Here is a 22,825-nt window from a genome sequence, read left to right as displayed (position 1 = left end):
ATAATTTTTTGTAAAAACAGAAATAGTATTGATTTCTCAATTAAAGATAATATAGAATATGAATTGATGTTTCTGAAAAAAAAATTACTACAACTTTTATCAATATTTTTTAATGTCCCGTAATTGATGAGACGTAACAATGCCTTGAAGTCTTTAATTAGGATCTACATGTACTTTATATTAAAACATATTGGATATCTCTGTCAAAAATTGATACGAGACATAATCAAATAATTAAATTAGCATTCTGAATAACTAAATCCTCTATAATTACTCCATAAATGTATAAAACGAAACACATTTATTTAATATTAAACAGCAACAGCTTAATTTATGCTGATCCCTAGTCTCTAAGTCTTGAAGAGAGAAAACTTGTGCCTTATTCCCAAAATTTTCAAATTTTGTTTTGTCAATCTATGTGATAAAATGATTTATATTCGATAATAATGTGACACTTTACATTCCTATTTAATTGAGTTTACAACCAATTCTAGTTTAATTTGTCATATTTCCCAGAATGCAATCATGGCAATTATGGAAAAAGAAAAAAAACATCGTATAGGAGATCATAGAGATAAAATTATGTAATAAGATGAGAAGTTTATCGAATAGGAATCGTATTTTTTCGAATAGAAATGGATGCTAGTATGTTTTCGAACAACAACTTTATTCCATATAAACCAAATAATTATCGAATAACAAAAACTTATCGCATATATAGGAATGACAAAATTAGCGACTAGCAACCAATTGTTTTAAATATTAATGACATCGAATAGGAAACGCGCGTTTTCGAGAAAAGAAAAAATGTGAATCTTATGATATATGAATCATATTGTCACATTTCCTGTAATTGGAATATAGCAATTAATCGAATACAAATTACAAATAATGGAATAGAAATAACAAGTAATCAAATAGGAATCACATTCTTTAGAATAAGAATGTTTTAGAATAAGAATAATCTCATTCTCAAGGTTATGGTCCGAAAGCGATCAAGGTTCTACCGACAAATAAGTTAATTGTTACAGGGATTTCAACAATTTATTTAAAGTCAGCATTACTTACATGCTATGGTCGTTATATTGCTCTTTTCACAAATATAACCTATCATTGGAATCATTTTGGTCGATGTGTTTCATTCTAATGTTTAGGCTATAAATTTTGTTATTTTTATACTGAATTTGACTAGATGGGATATTCCACCCACCTGATCAATATATATAGGGCTACTTTCTAGATTGCAGATTTTTAAGATTTTTGTTTTATGCCCTATTCGTTGTTTTGTAGTTATTTATGGATGCCCTGGATTTTGGAAAGTATTGTCAAAAATAAAGTTGTCATGTTTGAAGATAACTAAAACCGTGCACTGTTCAAAATGTACATGTATACACGGGGTGATACTGTATGTTTATATCTATTATTCTTGAAAAGGGAAAAAATTGAGACCGAAATATAAATAAAGTGATACTGATAAATCCCGTAAAACAACTTCCCAGCTAAATAAAATGTTCTAACTTTGAGGTGGGGTCAATATTCAACAGGGTCAATTTTCAACATGTTGACGTCATCAGGTGTAAGAAAAAAAAAATATCAAGCTGTTGAAAAATGACCCCGGGTATAAATTCAACGACTTTTGGTCTCAATATTCAACGTTGAAAAATGACCCCGGTTCAATATTCAACGTTGAAAAATGACCCCCGGGTCAATTTTCAACTCGGGTCAATATTCAACGTTACACCGGCCGGGAAATGTGACCTAGGCATAACACTTCAAACGGTGCTGTCTTGTTGGCGTTTGATAACTTTATTTTTGTGAATACATGCATCAAATTAAGGAAATAAATTTAAATTAGAGTTAAATTAAAATGTTTTATGAATGAAACTAAATTTAAATTAAAGGAATAAGTTGGGGTTACATGCAATTCTGGAATTTAAAAAATCTTCAATAACTCAATAATTTCAGTTACTTTGAACAACTTTTTAAATTAAACTTTTAGGTCACATCACTGTCGAAAATAATTTCAATTCAAATAGTTGATTCAAGTTAGAAAAAAAAACAGGTATATGAATCATGATCGATATACTAGTAAACTGTTTTATATTTTTATTTATTTTTTTTGCAGCTTACAGTATATGCAACGTCCTTCACTCTAGTATATGTGGAAGAGAGGACTGTCATTGTAGCACACGGAAAGGGAAAAAGACATGTCAGTCTTGTGACGTTTGGTGTGATAGGTGAGTAGTGACCTGGGCTGTTTTCGGCCGTATTTGATGTTGTTTTATCATTTACAGAGCGTGTATCTAATAATATGGGATCTCCCATGATTTGTAGTTGGATATGACTTTTATCCAACGAGTTGTGTGGCTTTTTTCCCCTGATCCTTCGGGCTCGGATAACCAATACCTGAGCAGGCCCCTATAGTCACGGCTAGACCTCATCAAAAGTCAATAATTGTATAAAGTCTTAAACATATCATCTTTCCAAATATGATTGATCGTGCTGAAATATGCATATATTTAAAATTTTCATATTTACTTTTCTTCTTGTGATCGAATTGGCATTAAAATAGTGGGTTTTCTGTAATCAAATGGGAAAAAAAAGAGTGGATTTCCTGTAATCAAATGGGCAAAAAAGAGTGGGTTTCCGGTAATCAAATGGGCGTTAAAAAGAGGGGGGTTATTTTCTTCAAAAAACCTTGTTCCTTGTACTCCTCGTATTTTTGCAGTGTCCCATATATATCCTGGTATATGATTAAACAGGACTTTAAGATCTACAATAATGTTTCCGAATTTTCAATTTCACTCCTTTGGAATTGGTTACATTATTTTTCTACAAAAAATCTCGAATTCCTCTTATATTTTTTGCAGTAGCTAACTCATCTTATGAAATATGATTCGAGGTATCCGAAAGATGTGTCTTCATTTCTTTATTTTCACCTCAGCTACTAAGTTCAATAAAAAAAACCTTTTTTTGTAAAAACAACGTATTCTCTGAACTCATCTGACATTTTTCTTAATTTCCCGTTTATATTTGAACATGAGTGGAAAAGTTTTGAAAGTCAATAAGTATTTAGAGATTCGATTTTTCTCCAAGAGACAATAAGTGGGTCAAAATATGTCATATTTCTACGACATCTGGTCTTCTATTCTTCATGAAACCCTACTCATCGTTTGGAATCTAGTTGTTAAAAAAAGGTGTCCCACTGATGTAATGATTTTTTTTTTTTAATCTGTGAAATGATATTCGAAATTCTCAGTTTCACCCAAATGGCAGACAGACAGACAGACAGACATTATTTCCTCTGCAGCAGAGATCAATGTATCAAACTATTAAGTATGTAACAAGATTTGAGCTCTAGAACAAAAATGTGGAACTATGTACACAAGTTACTGTCCATAATTTAAACACTATGTACATCATTTATCAATTTTTGAAGTTTTATACTTCATGTAAATAAGTGTTCATTTCTGTCATCATACGCGCCACACCAGCTGCAACAGCAAGCATAAACATTTCCCACTCCTCCTCCGATACGATAGAACAACGCCTTGATCCAAGAATGGTTTCAGCGATTATGTCGTCACTATTAATTTTGACGTGATTGAAAGTAATGTGTAATTGGCCAAATTTCCAATTACAGGTAATTGTCATGTACTTAGATACATAATAAATGATATTGAATACTGTTCGTTATCTCCATATCCTTCATTTCGAAATTTGTAATTCACAATTACTTTTCTATTACATTGATGTTCAACAAAATTTGATGAAAAATAGCCCCTCCACTTTTCTTTTCAAAAATCCTTTACACATTATTCAGGAATTCTTAAGTTACGAGGACTATTCAATAAATAATGTCCTCGGTGCTCGGAAAGAAACAAAAAGCACTTGTCAAGAATTTAGCCTTAATGATTTCACTAAATTATTCTCTTTTAATTAAAACGAATGTCCGTAACATTTTAATCCAATTTCTGATTGTTTTTAGAACACATTTTTGAGTATGACCCTTCGTATACTGCAATATCAATAAATTTCTTTGAAAAGGTTTTTTTTTTTCAAGTTTGGAAAATGAAACAAGTCAAATGGTGAAAGATCTGGCAAACATTGTTGGTGTGACTATCTGTTTATCCCCATAACTCCTTTACTCTTCTTGGTGTGTGGATTTGGACGCTTGCATAAAGAAATTTAATGTAGTTGATTCCTGATTCTGATTCCATCCTCTCATAAACCTTTTGATTTCTTTGTAAAAATTTGCTTTCTAGACTTCTTCAAATAAGAATTTGAACAACAAGACTACTAATATTTTAGAAAATGGCATATAAAACTGTTTTTGTGATTTTGCTATTCTTTGCTCTTCTCAGACCTTGGCGTTTTTTGCTGAGTTCATCTTATTTTAAATTTGATTTGAGGGTTTAAAGCAATGGATTTAAGTTTCACTATCTGTTTGAATTTCAGGCAAATGTGGATAACTTCAAGTTTTATTTAAAAAATAATTGTATAGATATTCTTACACTCTGTCGTTTTCACTTATCAAAACATAGGGTAACCATTGAGTACTAAGCTTTTTTACTGACAAATGTTTCTTTTAAATAGTGTAAACTACCCCCAAAATGATGCCTATCAATTTTGCTGTGTGTCATAAAGTCAATCAAACATCATCAGTGATAATTTTATGAATTTTGGCAAACAGTACATTGGTTGTTGTAAGTCTTTGAAGGCAAGGACGGAACTCATTTTTGATGCCCATTAAATCATTTTTGTTCACTGAAATCCACCTGCTCATATATCTATAAAACAGACATTTGATTGCTGTTAACATCACATATTTCAGTGAATATTTCTTTAGGAGTCTTACCAAGTTTTACAGAAGCTTTAATAAAGCTCCTAATTTCACTCTTTTTTTTCGATTCCTTACCATTCATTTGTAATGCAGTGTCTCGAATAGCCCTTGTTTTCTAGCTTTTCACAATGAAACTATGTGATGAAAAGTGGTCACAGAAACTGTATACAATTCATGAAAGATCCAATCATGAGAGAAAATCAAACTGAATGTCATATGACTTCTATATTGTGTGTCATAGAGCCCAGGACATTATTTATTGAGCAGCCCTCGTATCTTCTGGGAAAAGATTTATAATATTTTTTTAAGGAATTTACATCTTTCCTTTTTTTTTTGTTAATTGCTATTTCCTTTTGTGCATTTTCTTCCAAACTTAGGAATCAAATTGATTTCCCTGTTTATAGTGTACAAATTAAATTAATAATTTCAATCAAGTTGTTTGTGAATTGACACTTAATATACCATTTCCAATGGCTTCTAATTCTTTGTTTGCCATATATACAACTTGTTTTAGAAGTGATTAACAGGTACTAATTAGTGCCCTAGGGTCATTTACACATTGACACTGAAATTATATAGAGATTTAACACTCGTTTTGACTTTACCTAGTGGTAGTTTTGTACAAACATTGACTTTGTCTTATAAAGGTAACACTTCTGTACAGTCTGAGATATTTTTTAAATGCTGTGTTGTCTTGTTTAATTGGTGATTTCAGTTTTTATATTTATTTCAACACAAAATTGTGGGAAGACAGTAGTTTCACACACAATATGTCAAATACCAGTTTTTTGAGATACAGCGAATGATGAAAAAGAAGGAAATTTCAATGAAAAAAGCATCCATTGATAAATATATCAGAAAGCTTAAAAATATGTAACAATTAGAAATATGAATTAAGATAAAAACCTAAGTAATTAATTGTTAATTTGCTACAAATCAGTAACATTGCTTGTTGGTTTTTAACAGAGACATAAATAACATAATGTTATTTATGTCTCTGTTTTTAATAATAAAATTGCGTCTTTTGAAAAAAGTGATTTTATCCCATGTTAACCCCTTTATCCCGTGGATATAGCTCATGTGAGATCGTTTTCGTACCGGTACCCCCCACAGTTGTTACGTCACAATGGGTTTTGCGTTAGCGTAATGAAGTAAAACAAAGTGTTGTCTTATATAAAAACAGTGTAAACATTGATAGTGGTGTATTTAAAACATGGGATAAAAAATCTCGCTTGATCTGTGGTTGGATATGATTTTCACCCAACTCATTGAGTGTTTTATCCCGTCGCCAAGGCTCAGGGATTAAAAACACACACACAACTCGTTGGATAAAAATCATATCCAACTACAAATCATGTGAGATCCTAGATTTCTGTGAAAATAAATCTGAAAATCAGGAAAACTAAACATTTTATTTGATATATATGAATTTTCATATATTATGTAATCAATTACACCACAAATTATGTAATCACTGTTGACATATTAATCATATTCATAATTCGGTTTCATTCTGTTGTGAATTTTTTTAAACAGATAAGGTAGTTTATTAATAATTTTATGGATTTCTTGATCAATTATTACATTCTTAAGTTACGAGGGCATCATAATTATATTTATAATTACAACTGTTTTCTATAATTAAAGTCACATAAGTGGCAAAGTGCAATATACCTAAGTGTTTTGTTGTTTATCAAAATTGAGAGTGAAGGCGGTTTCTCAAAATTCTGCGATAATACAATATTTGTGAGTTGGGTTCACGACAGTACACGGAAATGTTAAAGAATGAGAAGTTCTACAGATTAGTTATTTTATCAAAATGAATTTGCATTGGCAATTGTACATAAAAACATTTATTTTACATCTTTTTTCTTGTTCAGGACTGAGAGTGTGGAGTGTTACCATGGTAACTGTAATAGTTTGGGATGTCAGTGTGAGCCCTGCTACACAGGGGACAGATGCAACATATACAGTAAGTCAGTTACCACTAAAAGAAAATAGGTTTTATACCCGATGATCAAATTAGCATTGTTCTTTATTTCGTATGTTAATACATGTATATGTAGATATTTCTAAGCTTAATTCTACCCCAGTACTTAAATTTTTTTAACTATTCAAAAGATCCATTGTACTCAAAGATGAAAATTACCCTTCATTCAATTGAGAACTCGTGATTACGTTCTGAATGATTATATTAAGATAACAAGTTGTTCATTACGTCATATGTTCATTATAACATGTAATTCAAAAAATTTTCTTTGTCTGATTTTTTATCACATCATTCCACAAATATTTAGCCAACCTGTATGCTCCTGAATATGTTCACCGAACGTTTGTGGCTAAAGTGGAGACATTTTCCCGCGGAGTCCTGCGTGGTGTGGCAGCCATCGACCAAGACTCCAGTAGCTGTGCCGAGGCGGGCTACACACAGTGCTACTGTTCTAGAGTCATTCACAGACTAATGAACGTCTCCTCAAACATCGGGGAATTCAAAATTAACCACGACACGGGAGATCTCTCCTACGACGTAATGACAGAAGATGTCATCGTATTAAATATTGCAGCATATAATTATGATGAATTTGGATATCCTGACATTCAAGATAAGCATATTGGACATGCAAAAGTGAAAATTTACGTCACAGATAAAGCAATTAAAGATTTAGAAACACATTTATTTATAATGGAAAATGTTCCTAACATCTACAACTGGCGAGTAGAAGATTTTGAAGAAGAGACAGGAATGGTGAAAAACTCGCATCATAGATACAAAAGACAAGCGGTATGCTGCAAACAATATTACATTTACACGTAAAATCAATAAATTAATGAATTATAACTTTTTGTAAACTTAATTTTTATAGCTTTTGTGAACTTTTATCCCCATACAGTTCTAAATTATTTCTTGCAGTCTTCTATTCCTGGAAATGTGACGGCAGATATGACGTTGACCTCTGGAGAAATTGTCAACGTGACGCCAGACGTTTATTTCTACAACTTCTTACCTATATCTCTAACAATTTCTTTTCCCGAGGGTAGCAGTTTTTTGTCTGCAAAAATTAACAGTGATAAAACTGGCACAAACAGTCCAATGTTTTTCTTCTGTGACCCGGATGTAACATTTGTTGGAAGTAATTTCTTTGGTTGGAATCCCGATCAGTACAGCACCATACTGACGTCATCAGATGATCCACAGGCACGTTCCATTCCTTTAAAAAGAAATTTTATCTTTCTCTTGAAGAAAATGTGTTCAAATTTATACTTACAATAAAGGCATGAGTCAAACATATCATAATTCAAATTAAGCTCCAAGTATTTACCTTTAATCCTAGGTCAAAGATATGCTTGAAGTTGACCTCGGTATTGTTACCAACGACGGCAGTGACACAACAATACCTGAAGCTAATGACATCATCATCGAATATTTTGCTTACGTGATGGATCCAGCTGACACCCTGTTCGATCAACCAATCAAAATTTTTGCAGATATAGTTTGGAATAACTCAACATGGATGACACTTGAAAAGGAATTCATAATCAGAAATTTTGCTGTAAGTAAAAGAAATCGTAACATAAGTAAATTTATTTTCATAAAAAGGAGTTAGTAACAATGTCTTTGTTATGTTTAGAATGCACCCAGTGATCCTTTGATAACAGTAGACGGACCTTCGAGTCTGAATCCTGGCGTCGTGGGGACCTGGACCGTAAAAACCTTTGTTCTTCATCCACATGCAGACTTGTCTGTAGAAATCTTTGGTACCATGCCTTCTTCTGTTGACCTATGTTCAGCCTCGTATGTAGGACAGGGTAATGTATCATAGTATTATGTTCACTGTTCTTCTGGTGGATGTTAATAGTTTTAAGAAACAATCTTAATTTAACATATTTAATGCAAACGCAATCGTTCGTAATTTATTGCACACTGTAAAGCTTCTTGTTGCAATGCAGTTGATACATCATTTCATCCACTACATTTCATCTCAAAAGAGAACTGTAACCTACGTCATATTCACCATACATATGTTCCAGTAAAGTCATTCAGCAATATATCAGTATGTAGGAAGATGGTTTTGCTAAAAATATTATTTTAATGTTCATAGCAACGGTTTTAAACGCTGGGGGACAATCCTCCCAAAATTGAATACTAGATACATAGTCGTCAGTACTGGTGAAAAGAATTGAACTGTATTAAACATGTTGAATTCGTTTGATTTCAATATCTAGGTGATGCTTACAAGTGTAACAACATATCACAGATATCAAAAACACCCAGTGGTAGTGGCAGTGGTGGATACTTATTCTCCTTAGGAAAGATTTTTAACACAGGTAATGTGCACACTTTAGCTACGATTGTGCTCTCCCGTCTTTGTTACAACTCTTGATTTTTACCTCCCTGTCTACGTATTTCTTTCCACTTTCTTTCATGCAGACTATAATGTCTCTGCTGATGCTGAAAAATACTTCACCTTCCTTGTTTACGGAGAAATAGCTACATCAGCAGTGATTGGCCAAAATTACAGCTTCACAGTAAATGTTGATGTCAGCGGCATTACTTACACATACCAGTACAGTGTTACAGCCTCGGGTGCTGCTATTCCACAAGCTGTACGTATGGTTGTAAAGAGAACTGTTTACTGAAATAAATGTAAATTAAGTTTCAGGAGTTGGGAAGTTTTGGAAAAAATACAAATATTACAAAACTTAATATTGTATTTCTTAATTAAGTTTAACACATGAGTCTCAGTGGATCTTTTATTTTATTTTGTCATATATATAAGTTATTAGTAATAAAGAATACAATCGGAACATATTCTTCACAACTTTATATACAGTATGTCTCCATATTTTATACAGCCAGGAACACCGATATTGTCCCTTTTGCCTCGATCATCCACAATTTATCAAGGTGGTAAGGAGACAATTGATGTTGAGTTGACAACTATCGTGAATCAGACGGAAGCATATTTAATCACAATCATGAATCCCACTCCAACCAATGAGCTGGTTCACATTTGCGATGTTTCACTTGGTAGTGTTGGTAATAATATCATGTGTGGTGTCAACACATTTAACCCCACCTACGTAAGCACAGTAAGTGAATCTGCGAAGCGATTAACTATTTTGTTGGAAAAAGTTCAGTCAATTTAATTGTGCCGTAAAGTAAATATTTTACTTAGTTTTGAAAAGAAATGGATTATGTCTTCTTGCATAGGAAAACAACAACTTAAACGATAAAGTCAGCATTAATCTTGGAATTATAACCAATGTGGCTTTGGATGCTGGAGCAGTAAACAGCACCGTCAGTGTATCTGTCACGATCTGTTACGTCAGCACCGGTAATTTAAATCCTGGTGACATCATCACCATTAACGGTGAACTGCAGCACGGATCTGTTATTGACTCGCCTCAGAGTACTGCAGTGACAGTTATAGCAGGGACACCAACCATATCGGTATAAAATACACAATGAACTACACTAACTTCACCAAAATCTTTTTAAAAAAAATCATTCTATGGTTAAACAAGAATTGTAATCTCCTACAATCATTTAACATGCATTGTACATGAGCTATTTTTCTAGAGAATTATATTTGAAATATCATATCTGTTGTCAGGCACCCGCTATAACACTGACGTATGGAAATGGATATTCCAACATTCTACCAAGAGGACGTGCTGTGTATGATTTGTCTCTCATTCTTTCACCGAGTACATACTACGAGAATATCAACGTATCTTTCAATACAGGAAATGACATCATTGCTAAGACTTCTATCTGTTCTATATCGGTTATTGTAACTGGTAATGTGACTTGCAGAAAAGTTTCCCCGGCTGAATACATAAATAATGCTGCTCGTGTTGACATGCATGACAGTGGATATGTATATCTGGGATCATTGGAAAACTCCGGTAACCATGATGTAACAATTACAGCTCTTGCAGTCATTTCTTTGTTGGACACAACAGTTGTAGATGGAGATCCAATTATAACCAATGCATCTGTTACTTATAACACTGATGGATTGTGGGAAGGCTACATCTCTTCTACAGTTAACTCCGTCAACTCATATCCAAGCTCAGTAAGTGAATGAGAAAATAACGTCATATCAGTGTTTAATACTTGTTTATAATTTTTGTTGAATATTTAATACTTTGATGGAATATTTGCAGACAATTCATTATTCCCTTACTTCACCCCAACCCATAGCTGTCTCCAATAGAGGTGCCGCCGAGTTTGAACTTTCTGCAGAACTGCCGATCGGAGTCATTACCCATCTGCAGATTGTTGTTACAGCTGTTCATACTGAATTGTCCATCTGTTCGATCTATATTAAATTCTCCGGGTTAAATATACCATGTGCTTCACATGGTGTCACAGTGACTAATACAAAATATTCCTCTGGTGGTGGTAACTCGGCTGTGACTTTTAATGTGCCTTCAGTAACTAATTCTGGTAAGTTGTTTTCAACTTGTCTAGATCTCTTCCAAAGAATATAATTATACTTTACTTTGGCTCTAAAATATTTGTTTTGTGATAGGTGAATCCCCATCAGCTTCAGACAGCACTATCAAGTTCGGAATCGTTGCTTTGGTACGTGAAGGGTATGACTTTCCTAACCTGGGAAGTTCATATTTTGATTTAAACATCGAACACATCGATGAATGGACCACAGGGACAAAGGCAGCAAGCATATATGTGAATGCTAGTAACGTTTACAGTGTAAGTCTTCTATAAGTATTTTAGAAAATGATAATACTTCTAAATCTTTTTTTTTTTAAATCATAAGATACAAAATATAAATATCATGAAAAGAGCCAACGATTATTGTGAAAATTGAAATTTGACAAAATATAAGCTTCAATAACAAGGAAAGGACCATAGTAGAGCAAAAATAAGACAAAGTAATGGATGAGAAAATCTTTAAACTTTTGAAAAACGTGTTTAACAGAAGGAGTTTAAGAAACTTCAAGCAACTTCATTTGCAAACCTCGGGGTTTTAAATAAATCCCGTTGGTTAAATCAATGTTCGCAAGGTAGAAAAGAAGAAATAAAGAGCATTACAATACTAATATGGTCAAATTAATATGGAAATCCTCTCTGCTTTGTAAATTTAAGAGTTGATCATTTTATTGTTAGTGCTTTGTATTTAATTGTTTTTCTTTTGTTGGAGGGCGGGTGGGGTATGGTGAAAAAGAAATAATAAATGCATGAAATATGGAGATAATGGGTAGTAATCAAGCTCCTAATTCCTTTGAAACAATGCAAATCGAGCAAACATAGACCCCTAAAATCATCAGAGATGGGATCAGCTGCCACAGAGGAAACAGAAATAATCCCTCTATCTAGTGCATATTTCGACATGTCCCTGATAAACTAATATACACATTTTTCAGACTGCAACACCTATTCTTCAAATAGACTATCCTTCCGGAGGTAACGCAATAAAAGGATCAACCGTAGCCGTCAATGTCAAAGTATACACTTCTCCGAATTCAAACACAGACTATAAAATGGATTTCACTCCGACAACTATTGGTAAAATGCATGTTTGTGACGTGAAAATATTTTCAAGGAGAAAGCATGTTTGCATCGATAACGTAGCGAGTAAAACATTTGTAACAAGTTCAGATAATTCTACCTATGAATCGGCATCAATTGATATCGGCAACGTCATCAACTGGGGACCTGATGGATCTACACAGCAGCAGGATCCTAATATGGTAAGCACATTCTTCATTATCAATTCATGCAAAGATTTTCAATGAATATGCTTTTAGGCATAGAAACACCATTACGTTTTCACGATTTAAGACAATAATTATTGCTTAGTTCATGTTCTTTTTCAAAGTTTATCGTTCAAGTAACATTAGCCATTGAAAATGATGCCAGTATAAGTGTGGGGGAGTCCTTGTCCTGTAGTATAGTCTTAAGTCACAGCGTGTCCCAGACTGTGTCCGACTCGGCCACTTTGACAGTCGTTCCCACACCAGATAGTGTAAGTTTTCAGTGATTCTTATTAAAAAAGAATATTCATTCATTGATAATATAAAACTGTTTTTTTTTAAAATATATAAGATAATGAAAAGTACTTCGTTACTTTATAGGTCAACACAAATATCGGTGTCACCAGTAACCCTCCGTCTGCTGGGGTGGTGTATGCGTCTATCAGCGAGTTTGTCAAGTGGGGTGTTAAACTCGAACTACCAAGAACCACTGACCGATACACCATGACGCTCATAATGCCCACTTCTGCAGGAGAGGCCCATCTAACTGTAGTGAATGCCAGTCATGTAGCTTCCGAAATAGGCATTGGATGTTCCCAAAATACTACAGTAGGAACAACATTAACTTCAGATTTGTCAACAACACAGATGACCCAAATGACGGTTGATCTTGGGGTTCTCTCTAACACTGGTATTTTATCAATGATTTGATTCACTCTTTTGTCTCTGGTCTTTAGATGTTGCATCTCTTTTTAATTTATTTTTTTCTTTTAGATGATTTAGTGCGTGTGGTAGAATTTGCCTTCACCTTTCAAGTAACGGATCACAGTGGGAATACGGATGGATCTGTTCAGACTTTCAATATCACAGTGCAAGGTGATAACGGAGGATTTGCCACAACTACAGGAAGTGTGACAATACAAGTGGATGGTACTGAGACTGCACAGCTAGAATTCGACACCTGGACAGACCCTCTGCCTCACACACACAGATTCTCAGGGTACTACAGCACTTAGACTTTTGGAGGATGTTTCTTTCAAGCTGAATTTTTTTTTTCAGTTTTATAGAAAATGTAAAATTACTTCATTGTTTTAGGCATGAACTCAAATTGTATGGAACGCTAAATCTGGTGAACACATCGAAAGCGCATGCTTCTTCTGTTGTCGTGCACTTCCTTTTGCCACCATACACATCGTTAGTTGCTCTCAATGAGTGGACAGTGCTCCAACCTAGCGTGGCAGTTACAGCAACTGGTGGCGTTGATTTGACGGTATTTGATGCCTTAATTTTAGGAGTGGTGATAAATTCCATATTTCATCAAAATGAACATTATAATTTTGATGTGAACTTAATCTTTAATGTAAAAGCTTTTGGAAAACAGTTATTATAAAAATTTTGAGGTTGTTTGTGCAAGAAAAGGATATTTGAAACCATGGTTGATAAAACTCAACATTAGTAAATATCTTTTAGTACGTGCCATGTATTCTGTACTACTAGTGCATGTAAACCGATCAGTGTTTACTTTTGAATGTACCACTGACAACTGCACTCGATTATTAGCAACCAAATTGATCAATTGTCTTAGATAGGTTTTATTACGTCACAATATCCTAAGCTTTGGAGTGGTCAATGTGGCTAATTTTAGATTAAATGGATAGAAGCCCTTCAGCACTGCTGATAAATGAAATCATTCTCATAAGTTTTATATTTAAGTGTGGATTTTAATATGAAATTTCAATGTTATTTCAGTATCCCTTGATTAAATTTACGGACTTCCCTACCTTTTCACTGAACTTAACAATAGATCCAAACACGGAATTTGAATCTGGACGCATGAACATCCACACAGTCATTCCGGCAGAAGTATCTTACTTGTCATTACAAAGACCAGATCGAGCCGATATCGCCGAGCACAACACACTGTTGGATATAGTGGAGTTTGGATTTAATTCAGAAGGCAAATATATCTAATCTTGAATATACTAATATATTAGTACATGGCAACCATACATAGGAATAACATGTATCATTTAACTTTCAGTTTGTAATAAGATCATTGGGACGGATACGACTGCCATCTCCGATTCTCAGATATCTGCGTCATCTGAAGAAAACTTGGCTTTCAATCTCAAGAAGTCTTCAGGCACGGGGTGGAGGCCAAAAAAGCGAGGCAAACCTTTTTGTCAAAATGAATTTGTAACGGTATGTGCCGACTTCAACAACATTTCTAGCTATAGACCATAGTGTTTTTTTTATTTCAATGTTCAATCATTCCAAGTTCTTGGCTATTTTCTTTTTTATTATTGTATCTTTTTTTTGTCAGGTACATTTTATAGATAAAGTGAAAATTATTGCCTTTTCGGTCCTATCAGCCGGAAATGATAATGATGACTACGTCACTAATATGACAGTCCAGTATAGTGATGACGGAATTTTTTGGACCTATGTAACCGATAACAGTACTGAAATAAAGGTAATAACCTAGTAAAGAAATAGTAAATCATTTACCGAATCTGCATGAGCAATTCAGTATTAAATGATGCACATTAGACAGCAGTAACAGTAACTCTAATCTCTTACTTTTTTCAGTCTTTTATCGTTGCTTTTGATGACAGCACTAAAACTGTTAATGACGCCTATCGATTTTCATTGGATGATTCGGAGATATTTACAGCAGCTTACGTCAGAATCATCCCTACATCCGGGAAACTTAGATCATGTGACCCCGTCATTCGAGTTGAATTTGAAGGATGCAAGACGAGTACCAACAATGTCAGCAGTAAGGATGCAGAATAGTCTAATATCACTACATTTCACTACGCTATATTTCTTTCTACATTGGTTAAAAAAATAAAATAAAAGTTTATATATTTGTGACGTCATTCTTTTGTTTCTACAGTCTCATATTTCAAAGAGTGTAATAGCTATAATCCAATATTATTGTCAGGAGTACAATATTATATCTAATATTGTACTCCAAAATAATACTGGACTGTGTGAAACAAAGGATGACGTCACCTAGATTTTGCACAGCGAATGAATAAGGCAGAAAATAAACAAACATTATGCATTTTATATAGAAATCAACATCTCTTAATCCAATTTATGTAACGAAACTTCAAAACAGGAGTATCTCAGATATCCCTTAGAATTTACACTTCGTCCAGACAGGTCACTGATTGTGAAACGACCGATATTGAAGCACTTATTTTAAATTTCTGATTTTTCAAAAAAAACACATCCAAATAAATCCACGTAAAGTGGTCCTTTGTAGAACGTTAGCATTCAGGATAAGAAAAAGCGAAATGCGGACAAGTTTACATTCGATCTGTTAATATATCCCATACAACTCTGATTTTTCCCCGGAAAATTTAATTTCAAAATATATTTCCAAATTAATTTACGTAAAGATGTGGTGCTTTCGATATCCAAGGGACAAAAACTTTCCTGGAATTATATTTGCCTACAGGTCATTTACAATCTTCGTGCGTTAAAAAAGGATCCTTCACAATACTCTCGAGAATCGCTTGTTATCATGAAGTTGCTCAGCTCTTCTTAATGCGTCCGTAGAGTGTCACAACGATAAATAATATATGATTGGGGTTCAGTAAAGGTTTTTAATTTAAAATCTATTCATCCCTTTGAAAGAAATATCTTAAACCCTTAAGCGCCTCATCCATCTGGTTTGGTCACCGTCACAAGTATCATATTATGACAATAGCCAATAAAAAGGTGCATTGAAAAAATGTTTTAAGTAAGATACAACACTCAGATGGTCTATCATGTCAGATACGGGACTGAGACTTGGTGCTTCGCACCTCGTCCCAGTCCCGTATCTGACATATTAGACCATCTTCGTCTTGTATCCCTTACATATTGTCAAATTACTCTTCACGGAGTTATAAATTGATTGCTAAATGTTTGTATTCCGTATCTGACATATTAGACCATCTTCGTCTTGTATCCCTTACATATTGTCAAATTACTCTTCACGGAGTTATAAATTGATTGCTAAATGTTTGTATTCTGTAAACGCATTACAAGATAAACACAATAATCATTTTAAAATGAGATATAAGCCAAGTGTCATTATACGTTTTACCTAATTGAAACTGCACGCTTTACTCGAAAAACCAAATTCTTCTAATATCCCTAACGAGCACAAGTTCACAATTCGACAACCCCTTGATATTGATCGTCTAATCTTATTTTAGGCATTTAATTAACTAATTAAAAAGATACACAGTATTTGGTGTTGTTTATTGCCATTTTCGCGTATAGATCAATAAAAATTAATTTCACCAGAACATTTTTTTCAATGAGAATGTTGTCAGTCATTCTATTTATAATACATCTACAACTTTTATAGGTACAGCTATGAGTAGTCCCAATTTCCCTTTGTCGGAGAGGTTTTTGCTCACAGACACAATAGCAGGAACGATGTTTGCTTGTATCAAGAGTGGAATAGAGTAAGTGTATAAATTAAATATTTATAGACGTATTTTACGTTAAATCAATGCAAGATATATTATTCTAAGATTTTTTTTTATTTTTAGAGGAGACAACACGTGCTCACGGTCTGTTGACAACGGAACATCGTGGGAAGGTAAAAATAATCCAAGTACATGTATACGTTGAAATTCTTATTTTCAGGGTGGGGATTAATATAAAATTTTCACAGTGATAAAATTTTCACATGAGAAAATTAACTTCCAATGATATTTTATATTTACCTGCACAAAGAGTTAATATACATGTAATACATGATCCAAAGAGCCAAAGCAATAAGTACCCTCGAAATCAGTGTATACATAAAATGCTAAACAATGTACACTATATAGTCAGAGTTTTAACTTACAATTAAGACTCATTTTATGATTAATATATGGTTGTTGTGACGACAAGTCTAATAGTCCTCTGTAGATATATGTAGTATATCTCCAAATTACTTGATGTATTATTTGTCCTTGATGTCAGATATACATATGTATAAGTAAAGGCCAATGAACATGTTGTATTAATTTTTGCAATTATTTTTAAACTAATCATTGTCACTATAATTAATAACAAATATAACTGCATATACGCTGTAGGTCACTTATTTTTGCGACACCTTATTTTCGCTAAACATTCATCCATTCTTTCTTAGGGAGACAAAATTTTCATCAATGGAGCTACTATATAAACTTAGGGGAAATTTATATACAAATAACATGTACACTAGAATTAAATTTTTGCGAGTAAACCGGCTCGAGTTATTTCGTGAAAATAAAGTTCTTGCGAATAAAAGCGATTTACAGCAGTCATGCCTAATATCAAAGTACATCATTGATTTAAAACACTAGTAGAAGTAACTTTGACAACGTAATTATTTAACTGATTGATTACAAGAAGAGATCATGTCACCATTACATAAAACAATTGCTAAGAAGTGGTACTTGGAAATATATCAGTTGAAATGAATGCAATCTGACGAGGTCTGACTTAGCACAGCTTCTCCAGAATTATAGGAATCTTCCTGTTTGATTTCAACATGGACACCTAAATGCGACTGAAAATCCAACGTCACTTTTTAAATTTACACTGTGACCACATTTTCCAGCAATTCAAGATCAAAGCTAAACTGCATTATGTAAATTGTTCACAAAACCAACGGAATACTAGTATACTGGTGACCTAGTCGTTTACTTTTTGGTGTCACAAAACAAATTTAATGGTCTACTCGGGTATATATTCGTATGATCATAATTATTTTTAAATCACTTACACATGTGTCTTTTCAGAGATGAACGACATTGGACAAGTATTGGGTGTAAAGAATAGAACCACATTGGTGGGAATCTCTCAGGACGGAATGGCAAATCTTTGTAGTGACGACAAGGGAGTCACGTGGGTAAGCTGTCAGGGAGTGGACGTCACAGAAATTACGTCGGATTCGACTTATACCCCTGGAATACCACAGCCGTTTGATGATTTCAGTGCTGTAACAGATGACACAATGTATTTTACCTATGGCTTCAGCCACCAAGACTTTGATGTTACAGGTACCCTTATCTTTTTATTTTCCCAACTCGATTTTAAAAGATAGCATTATGTAAGAAATATTGTTTCTTTCCCATAAAATCAAAAACATTACTATCTAATGTAGATAAATACAAAGGTTTTCAATGCTTGCATCATGGAGATTTGCCTTGACGTTGATCATTATCATTTACAGGTACAATGAGTGGGGTCAAGGTCAGACATTTGGGAGGTTCCTGGTCTTCAGTGGCCTGGTGGGGATCCTCAGATTGGTCGTTAATTTAATACATGGATTTCATATTACCTTAATTCGAGATTGGAAGCAGTGGAAGTCTAATGCAAACACTACTCCGTTGTTGACTTGTTCTTTGTTTCCAATCCATGTCCATCCACACATCGTCCTGCGATCTGTCTAGCATCTTTCAAGTTTTTCAAGCCTGCAGTTTGTAAAGTTTACTATCTGTGCAATTTTATATCATTTTGTATCATTTAATTTTCCTTATTCATAGTTGGTCCTATAGTCTGCCTCAAAATAGCTTTTCCACATCATTTGGGATTTTTGTTGAAATAGGTGTTAAAAAGATTAAAACTGTTTTATTTAATCATGATTGAAATTGCTCCTTACTTCCATGTTAGAAAACGTCTGTTTTTATTTTGATTTCAGGCAGCAAATGAAAAATATGAAGAATATATGAACTGAATTTGAAATTCATTTGAAATTTAGAACGTAAAAATGTACTTCTTAAAAAGAGTTCTGTGTTTTTGGTTTAATATAAATCTAGCATAACATATTGAAAAGCTGTATACTTTGTATCAGCAAAAAATTTTATTGTGTAAAACGGTAACTCTAGAAAATGGAATATAAAACTAAGTTTTTGGAAATAATTTTTTTTTGGAAAGTATTTTTAACAATTCTTGGGCCATGATCACATGATAACATCAAGAATCATTTCTAAATGTCTTTGATTCTGAACTTCGAGAAAAAATTCTTGTGAGGACTCCTTCCTTTTGGAGACAAACCCTCCCTTTCCCCTTATCAAAGCAAAATATTGCTTTACATTTATATATGTTATAGATTTTGAAAAGAACACTTTCTTATCCCCTTTTAAAACTGGATGTGTATAAGAACTCTGTATATCATTGATCAATAGATAAAAAGTTCCAAAGCATGTAGACAACTACATGTACTAGTATTTACAATAAACACTACAAAATATAAAAATGTTGCACACAAAATAACCATATATGTACAAAGAAATACATTGAATTTATCATGTTTCACTGGTTTTCCCATGCTTGGGTCACTTTCTTGGACGTGTACATGTCTTAAAATATTTAATTATATATGTAAATTATCAGAAAAGTGCGGAAAAGTACCAAACCATTCTAAAATGAGTCATATATAGCGAGCTCTTACTTTATAAAGAAATTTATTCTGTACATTAACATTAGTTTAATTTCTGATGAAGAATTGCTGTCCATGTTGTTTTTTAAAATAAAGTTTAGTCATCTCCATATCTGTATATACATGCACCATGTAAACATACAAAATACTCTTATAGAACAAATTTGAAATTCTTAATCAGATGATCACAAGAAATAAGGAAAAAAACTTTATTAGATACATCGAAACATATAAATTGTAAAATCTTAAAAACCGTAATGTTCTTTTGAACACCCCTTACCAAAAAGGATCACTACACTTTATTAATTTCAATTGTGTTGCAAACACATGTATTCCCACATGAATTAATTGTATTTAGACCAGTGTTTAATGAATCAGAATGATTTGTGTTATCAGGGTTATATGCAATTAGAACATAACGGACTGGAATAATTAAAGAATCCTGTGTATAAAAGATTTTGTTTATTTGTAAGAACAAGACAAATTTTTTGAGCGATTGTGCTATCTTTCAGCTTTGATTAAAAGTGTACTTTGATTTTTCAAGGATCGACAACTATGTCAAATACATGTGCCAATTTTAGTAAATCTATTTTAGCAAATATTGATTGTTTACTTGTGTTATTGTATTCTTCTCTGCACTCTCTCATGCCAGTGAAATAATTGTCAATTTTCTGCATCTTTGAGGTAATTTTTTTAATCTCAGATGTATAATTCTTTCTCTCTTGAAAATCATTTTGATAAATTCCTCTACTATTTGCGTATGATATGAGAATAAGACACTTTACAACAATAATTAAAGAGATACCGTGACAAAAAAAACGGGAATATTGACAAAAGTAGAATTCTGTTCAGTTCTTGAAGATATTAGATTTCAGAAAATTACAGATTTTAGAACCTAAAAATTCTACTTTTTTGTAGAATAATGAAAGTTGAAACATTTTTGTTCGCACCAACACAAAAATATTGCTTCACTTCTTCCTCTTTATTGTACACATGAGCAGAGAAGTTGAAGATTTACCAGTATGTCAATATAGATACAAATACCGGATAACCGAAGATTTAGTTGATATACTCTCTTCGAAAAATATGATCAGAACTTATTCCTCACTTCGTCTTACTCAAATTCAAAGTCAATTCAAAGTTGTTTATGTTTCATGCTAAAAATAAAGTACGCGTGACTTTGACATTGTTAATATTGACGACAACAACTACGCGACACATAAAACTCTTAGCATGTGGTTTGACTCATTATGTTACAATTAATTTATTACAAATCAGTTCACTAAACTGTATTTGAAAGTGGAGAAGAATTTAAGTTTGTCAAATTTTTGTTTGGTAAGCTTGAAGGTAAAGAATGATTGCCTTTTCATGTGATGTATGCCAATATTTTAAAGAAAGATATGGATAACTTTTACACAACATGAATCATTATAAAACAATGTGAAGGTCAAATGTAGAAGCCCTTGAGATTCTTGGTCAGAATAAACTATATGTTTTTGATAATATATCTAAGAGTCCTGTTAGAACATTTACAGACCAAATGCTAACTATTGATTTTTCCGTTTTCTTTAAACAAAAAGTAGGTTGAAGACCGAGACTTTACACAATGTATTTGTTTTGGTTCCATCTGCCAAGGCTTGTTTGTAAAGCTCAACATTACAGCTGTATTTTAAAAGAACTTTTGTAAGAATTTTTTCTTCCATCTGGAAATCTAATTATATATTATTCACAGTTCACTTTCTATAGTTAAACTTCTTCAAAATCGCATTTCAGTTTATAAATACTTTCCGCATTTCAGTTAACGAAAGTGAACTTGAAATACTTACATTTTCCAATTACTCTGAAATAAAACTTACAAATTAGATACTGGCTTTATAACCCATAAATTGATTTGCTCAGCAGTGAAAGATCTGCATGCTTTTTCGCTCTGTATTGCCTAATAAATTTACACCTGGTGGGGATGCTTTTTTCTTACTTTTGATTTTTTCTTAAAAATTGAAATAAGGATCAGGTAAAAATATAAATATAAGAAATAACCGTCTTTTTTGTTTGTTTGTTTGTTTTTTGATGATGATCAATCAAATTCCTCACGTGATATTACGCATAAATGCCTTCGGCGTTTGTGCAAATTATCATGCGAGCAAATTGATTGATCACATCATAAAACCAAAAACAACAACAACAACAACAACAAAACTAGACAGTTATTCCTTAATAAGTCTACCTATACTGGATTTCGAAACTTCATAAAAATCCTTAACTAGGATTTATTGATTAAATGCCCTACAAAGCCTCTATCTACGCTCCTTTAAAAAAACATCAACTGCTGTGAAGCAGAAACTCCGTACGCACAGTGCTACAGCATATTTTCCAAAAATGGTAACAATCAAAGAAATGTTAAAAATTTAAAATCGAAACTTTTTCCATACGATTGAAGCACCCATTCTTTACAATAAATTAAAGGATTAGAATTTTGATGTCAAAGACAACCTTGACTTAGAGGTCAACTTACCTATATCTGTATCATAAAATATCTGTTATGACCCATCCTCACAGTTTTCACTTCTGTCAAATTCTTTTACTCCTGTCTCTCTAAGTTAAGCATTGGATTAAAAATTAACAGTTCACACAATCATGAACTGTAAAGTTTTCTAACTTTATCGGTGATAGTGCTAACACCAAATATTGAAATCCTCTGAAATCAAAGAACAGTCTTTTATTTTATCAATGAAAGTTTTCTTTAACCTACTACTAATCACTTTTTATTGGCAAGAATCTTATTTTGCGTAATACGCGAGACAATGTGCTCGCGAAATTTTAATTCTCGCGTA

General features: G+C 32.9%; 1 protein-coding gene across 1 annotated transcript; it reads left to right on the top strand.

The window, feature by feature from the left end:
* Positions 1–635: 635 nt before the first annotated feature.
* Positions 636–19,246, top strand: LOC134279333 (uncharacterized). Its single transcript, XM_062761704.1, has 27 exons — positions 636–645; positions 2,126–2,237; positions 6,724–6,815; positions 7,141–7,625; positions 7,755–8,039; positions 8,176–8,394; positions 8,473–8,650; positions 9,068–9,169; positions 9,273–9,448; positions 9,698–9,934; positions 10,056–10,295; positions 10,459–10,923; positions 11,015–11,297; positions 11,383–11,564; positions 12,239–12,565; positions 12,694–12,840; positions 12,950–13,259; positions 13,343–13,568; positions 13,664–13,838; positions 14,318–14,525; positions 14,610–14,770; positions 14,892–15,041; positions 15,158–15,347; positions 16,938–17,037; positions 17,125–17,174; positions 18,352–18,612; positions 18,786–19,246. Exons 1-27 carry the CDS (start codon positions 636–638, stop codon positions 18,872–18,874), a joined length of 5,460 nt encoding a protein of 1,819 aa, XP_062617688.1. The 3' UTR covers positions 18,875–19,246.
* Positions 19,247–22,825: the final 3,579 nt, after the last annotated feature.

Source organism: Saccostrea cucullata, unplaced genomic scaffold (genome assembly GCF_032062105.1).
Source record: "Saccostrea cucullata isolate Sc308-1 unplaced genomic scaffold, CSIRO_AGI_Scuc_v1 ctg96, whole genome shotgun sequence".
NCBI classification, from domain to species: domain Eukaryota; kingdom Metazoa; phylum Mollusca; class Bivalvia; order Ostreida; family Ostreidae; genus Saccostrea; species Saccostrea cuccullata.
This window is presented reverse-complemented; position numbering and strand designations above follow the sequence as displayed.

Coding starts and splice junctions, on each gene's coding strand:
- LOC134279333 (XM_062761704.1), top strand. Junction 6,816..7,140: donor GGACAGATGCAACATATACA/GTAAGTCAGTTA, acceptor ACAAATATTTAG/CCAACCTGTATGCTCCTGAA. Junction 18,613..18,785: donor CCAAGACTTTGATGTTACAG/GTACCCTTATCT, acceptor TATCATTTACAG/GTACAATGAGTGGGGTCAAG.